The following is a 5,924-nucleotide window of genomic DNA, read 5'->3' on the forward strand; positions in this document are numbered from 1 at the left end:
ATTTTAACTTCCATAAAAGCTGTGAAATATAGATTTTTTTAAAATAGAGTTTGGTTTAGGAAAAAAAAAATGCAATATTTGTTTTTATTATAAAGAAAACAGTTATATTGTGGAGAGATGCTCAGCCTGGTGTGGGGGCGGCGTTTGGAGACGTTGAACCCGGTCAAAGACGCGATCTGTGTGCGCACAGACCACGCCCCACATCCCCATGAGGTCCCTGGGGGCCCTTAAATGATGATGCCTCGAGGTTTAGAAAGCAGTATCACTCGGGCCTTCTCTCTGTCAGCGGTGTCTCTGTGAGCCCCTGCACTAAACATCTTGGATTTAGATCTATCTACTCTGCTTGGAAATAATGACTTCTTCCAACACTGACCAGCGCCTGGAGCATCTCCTCAGCGCCGTGGAGAGCGAGTTCCAGAAGGGCAGCGAGAAGGGGGACGCGTCCGAGAGGGATATTAAACTGACGCTGGATGATGCGGATTTGTGGAACAAGTTCAAAGAGTTAACCAACGAGATGATTGTCACCAAAACTGGAAGGTGGGTCCAATGAAGCATGCAGCTGCCTGTGGAGATTTACGCACGGGTCAGGCACATTTACGCGCTTTTTACGCACCGGGCTTTCAGTGTGATAAGTGTAGACGCTTCTTTATAAAATGTTATTGATTTTAAAAGCTGTAAAGTAAATTATATTTTTAATTAAGTCACTTTGGCTCGCGCGTAAGTGCTCTGTCAAAAGTGCTGCCCCCGAGGCCCTGGGACGTTTTAAAAAACTAACGAAACTTGGATCTGCGAGTGAGTTAAAGTAAAATGAGGTGCTTAAAATATTGGCGAAATGCACTCACAAACGCCATGTATCAATACTTACAAATTCCGTCCTTGTTGTTTTCCAGGAGGATGTTTCCGGTGCTGAGGGCGAGCATCAGCGGCCTTGACCCCAACGCCATGTACTCGGTGCTGCTGGATTTCGTGGCCGCGGACAACAACCGGTGGAAATACGTGAACGGGGAGTGGGTCCCCGGTGGCAAACCGGAGCCCCAGAGCCCCAGCTGCGTCTACATCCACCCGGACTCCCCTAACTTCGGAGCGCACTGGATGAAAGCGCCCGTCTCCTTCAGCAAAGTGAAACTCTCCAATAAACTCAACGGGGGCGGGCAGGTGAGGAGGCTGTTAGATATGCAGGATCCATGCGCGAGGAATATCATAAATTATGGTGATATGAAAAGCGTTTCCGACACTTTTTGTAATATTTCAGCTGTGCCATAGGACAAAAAAACAAACACAAGATGCATTCATTTAAAGATGCTGTCTAATATTAAATTATTATTTTAACTTTACCACTGGAATTTAAAATACACACTCCATTTCACGTGTTTAGGAACTATTGGATTTTTTAAATTATTTTGAAACATGACAAAATATTGTGGATCTTTAGTATCAGGTGAAAGTCACTTTAATCAAGGAACCAGTGGATAAATGTAACTGAAGTGCCGTTTCTTCTCTTGATCTGAGAACAGTATCATATTGACTGGGTGTAACATTAGTTCTGCTCTTTATTATAATGATAAATAGTGACAGTGATTGGGATTTCTTTCTGTAGATCATGCTGAATTCTCTGCACAAATATGAGCCGAGGATACACATCGTGAAGGTTGGAGGCATCCAGAAGATGATCAGCAGCCAGTCTTTCCCCGAAACACAGTTCATCGCAGTCACTGCTTACCAGAATGAAGAGGTCAGCTGTGCTACATGAAACCTTATCAACACAGACTTGTTTTAGATATTGATTGAAATTCTCACAGCTGTCATGTCCTCCTCACAGATTACTGCTCTGAAGATAAAGCACAATCCCTTTGCTAAGGCCTTCTTGGATGCTAAAGAAAGGTAAAAGCTTGAACCTCAATATTCCTCAAATAATCAAGTTAATGTATGAAGCATGGTGTCTAATATTGTTGTTACTGATTGCAGGAGCGACCATAAAGACATCCCCGATCACAGTGTAGACAGCCAACAGTCTGGCTACTCTCAGCGTGAGTTTCCTTTATTCAGACTTTACTGAATATGGTAAATATTGCTGACAAATATTGCTGTAAATAATGCTGACATAGTATGCTTTCTGTATTTTCACAAAGAGATCTGTGATGTGTTTTATGACTTAATTCTGTTTAATTCCACAGTTGGAGGCTGGTTCCTCCCAGGCCAGAGTCCCATCTGCCCCAGCAGCAGTCCTCCTCAGTTCAGTGGCACAGGGGGCCACTCCTCGGGCTCCTACTGCGAGCGCTACTCCAGCCTGAGGAGCCACAGAGCGGCCCCATACCCCAGCCACTACCCCCACCGCACCTCCAGCACAAGTAAGACCCCGCTTGGACCATACATACCGGCGACCTCAGTGTCTCTTTCTCACCCTGTATCACGTCCTCCTCATCCTATCCAGTTACACATTTGCCAGATGTACCGCGACCTCGTTCATTTATTAAATTAAGTTGTTGTTTGTACCTGATTTTCAGACAACTACATGGACAACACTTCAGGGACTCTGCCCTCTCATGACAGCTGGTCTGCTCTCCAGATGCCCAACTCCACAGGCATGGGCACTCTGTCCCACACCACCAACTCCACATCTAATTCCAGGTAAGCCTCGCAACCATACGCAGTTTAACCAGTGCCATGCATTTTGCATTTAGAAAGGTGAAGAATGGCTCCAGAATTTCTTGCTCTATTTTTAATAAAATAATGAATATCATCAGCGTAAAAGCACTTTGATTTCTGTAATATTATCTTTGTGTTGATTAGTTAATGTGGTTCAGTTTCTCCTATGCTCCCTGTTCCTGTGCAAACAGTTTTGGGTACATTTTTATGGCCCAATGATCTGCTGTGGCGGCCATCTTTGAACCCTCAGTTTTTGAGTAAACAATATCAAGTGCCATCTCAATAACAGAACCCTCTTGTCCCTCTCGTCCACAGTCAGTACCCCAGCCTATGGTCAGTAGCCGGCACCACCCTCACCCCTTCAGGCTCGGCCTCAGGCTCCATACCTGGAGGTTTGACCTCCCAGTTCCTGAGGGGCTCCTCATACACAGGCCTGACCTCCTCGCTGCCCGTCTCCTCGCCCTCCTCCATGTATGACCCCAGCCTGAGCGAGGTTGGGGTCGGGGAAGCTCAATTCGAGAGCTCCATCGCCAGGCTGACCGCGTCCTGGGCGCCTGTGGCTCAGAGCTACTGAGATAAAAAGTCTGCTGCCTCACGCTCGTCTCTAGAGGCTTTAATAGCAGGACTAAAGACACAAGTAAAAGATCCCGGAGAAGATGAGATGTGACATCTGCAAGGATCTCTTCTGGCTCCTGTTTGTGAAAAAAAAACTTTGATTAGTCATTCCAAAGCCTCTAATTAAAAAAGAAAATGTGTTCAGTTATAGGCTGGAGTCATACTGAGCAGTTGATGTGCAAAGACAGAACTTGAAAGACAATCAACATCTTTCCATGATGGACAATATCATACTAGAATAAAAAGCCTTAGAATAGCTGCGTGATCAGAACTCCCTCTCTGCTCTTAGTAACTCCCAACATGCTTATTACACATTTATAACCTGTTTATTACACCTTTTATGAACTCCCTATAGTGCCACACAACCAAACTCAACTAAGCAATCCTTTGTATTGTTGTTTTTATTCTTGAATATATAAGATGAAAGAATGGTTCTGCTAACATAAATGTGTAAATGTGTGTAAATAGAATAAATTAACGTCCAGTGTTTTCCATATAAATGTGCCTTTTCTGTTTGCAATAAATGTTCCAAGATCGGACCGAGAGACACAAGTGCCTTATGCATCCTGGCAGGGTTTTGTCAAGCCCCCCCCCCCCCCCCCCTGCACAAACACATGTACATAACTATCTATTTGTATTTGAACTCGCTGTGAGTTTTATTTATGTCATTTAATAATAAATTAAAAATGTTTGTTTTCTCAAATGTTGTCTGTTTGTTGCGTACCTTGTAAAATAACTATAACTCAAGGAATGTATTGCTTCTTACCTTTAAGTACTATAATAAGTTGTTATTTTCTTGACACAAAGCATTTAATATAAAACATGTACATTAACACTAAAGTGGTAAAATCTATGAGGTCAAAGGGAAAACAAGGGCCACTGTGGTTTAATCACGAAGAAAACACATCAATAGCATTTCTTATATTCTCATTTGGAGCCCACGGGTTTAGAGTCGAGTTGCAACTCTCACGTTGCCCTCGTGCATCAAACCTAACTCATTAAACTTTTGGCCCTGCAGTACAAACTCACTTTATATAACAGCTTCCGCACAGCTACGCTAAGTGAATATGGCTGCTCTGACATGTAATTGAAATGACGAGGTGATGGGGAAGTGTCCAGTTTAATAAATCTGTCGGGGTACGTTTCCATCACTGGCACCCTTTTGTTACAATCTGCGTTATGGTGCGACATACGGCCAACACATTTAGATCTGCATGTGAGGAAAGTCAAAGGTACTGAAGACAAGTCCGAAATGTCAACACGTGGGATGGAATATAATAAACTGAGATCTCCACATTAACATAGATATTATTCCAAAGTCAGCTTTGCTTTATTAGCAGGAACATCGTGGATTCAAACAAAACTCAACTCAGTGTACCAACCTTTTTATTTGCACAGCACTACTTTAAAACACTTTGTTATTATGTCATAATTTATTCTATTTATTATTATGAGCAGAGTCAAATAATGTGTAAAAGTTAAATGAAGAAAGGTTCTGTCAGGAAACAAATCATACGGTCATGAAATGAGATTTATTTACATTTTGATTCTCACTGACTGAAGGTAGTAGTTTAAACAACTTTGTGTTTAACACTATTCAATTTCCTTAAATGTATACGGACAAATCTTTATAGTATATTGCAAAATTTGAAAAAACATACATGTTATGATAAAAGTACACGCAAGAGGAAGAAAATAAAAATCGAAAAAAGACATCAAATTAATAATATAAATCAGCATTTGCGGTACTGAGCGCAATTGACAAGAGAGAAACACACAGAGGCCTAACACACAGAGGCAAAAACATCCAAAATATACAGTCGAAGTACTTTATGGTCGATTCGGCTTGGCCGTGCACTCATGATGTCAGTGGTGTGATGTGTGTGTCAGGCCCACAGAGGCTCGGCCCCCAAGCAGTGATGGAGTGGTCCTCACCGAGGTGCAAATGAATGCTGGAGGGTCACGGGGCCACGGGCAAACAGTAATGAAGCAGCAATGTGACCTGCAGCTGGCGGGGCCGATCGCAGCGGAGCAAAGGTCCCTTCATGAAACGCCGACATCTCTGAAAACCTCCACTTTACTGCCTTTACAAACGTAGGATTTTATCTCCGTTAGCTTAAACAAAATACCGCAGCTGCCTTGTTTAAATGCTGCACTATGTTCACTAGTTCATCACTGACACAGACTGACCTGAAGCCTGCCGCTTACTCCAGAGGGAGCTACAAGAAGATTGAAAAATCACCTCGAGTAATATTGCTTGAGTCAGCATCGGTTGGGGCTGAAGACTACAAGTTTGACTTTGAAAAAATCTTGGAATGTGCAGTTAGAAAGACGCGAAACTAAGAGACTTCTGTAGCCCGCTTCTCATCTCTGCTTGAGGCTAGCAGCTACATCAGCCGCTACTGTACTAGCATAGCACACCCACATCTCTGGCTTAACCATAGACTGTATATAAGAAATGGACGTAGTGACCGTGACTTCACCCTTTGGTTTGTGGACTAGTTTGTGGACAAACCCAATTTAAGTGAGAAGTAGGGTTGTTTTCTCATAGACTTCTATACAATCGGACTCCATTTTTGCAACCAGAGGAGTCGCCCCCTGCTGGGTTTTAGAAAGAATGCAAGTTTAAGGCACTTTCTGCATTGGAGTTACATTTCAGACCC

General features: G+C 43.1%; 1 protein-coding gene across 1 annotated transcript; it reads left to right on the plus strand.

The window, feature by feature from the left end:
• Positions 1-352: 352 nt before the first annotated feature.
• On the plus strand, positions 353-3,220 carry tbxta (T-box transcription factor Ta). Its single transcript, XM_076075304.1, has 8 exons — positions 353-537; positions 891-1,155; positions 1,598-1,732; positions 1,820-1,881; positions 1,966-2,027; positions 2,175-2,348; positions 2,505-2,628; positions 2,962-3,220. Exons 1-8 carry the CDS (start codon positions 353-355, stop codon positions 3,218-3,220), a joined length of 1,266 nt encoding a protein of 421 aa, XP_075931419.1.
• The last annotated feature ends 2,704 nt before the right edge of the window (positions 3,221-5,924 follow it).

Source organism: Anarhichas minor, unplaced genomic scaffold, assembly GCF_050575085.1.
Source record: "Anarhichas minor isolate MPS153535 unplaced genomic scaffold, ASM5057508v1 ptg000051l, whole genome shotgun sequence".
Lineage (NCBI taxonomy): Eukaryota > Metazoa > Chordata > Actinopteri > Perciformes > Anarhichadidae > Anarhichas > Anarhichas minor.

Excerpts from the sequence above, each read along its gene's own strand:
- tbxta (XM_076075304.1), top strand. The coding sequence starts at position 353 with ATGACTTCTTCCAACACTGACCAGCGCCTGGAGCATCTCCTCAGCGCC. Across the intron at positions 538-890 it reads ATTGTCACCAAAACTGGAAG|GAGGATGTTTCCGGTGCTGA; the intron begins GTGGGTCCAATG and ends GTTGTTTTCCAG. Across the intron at positions 2,629-2,961 it reads AACTCCACATCTAATTCCAG|TCAGTACCCCAGCCTATGGT; the intron begins GTAAGCCTCGCA and ends TCTCGTCCACAG.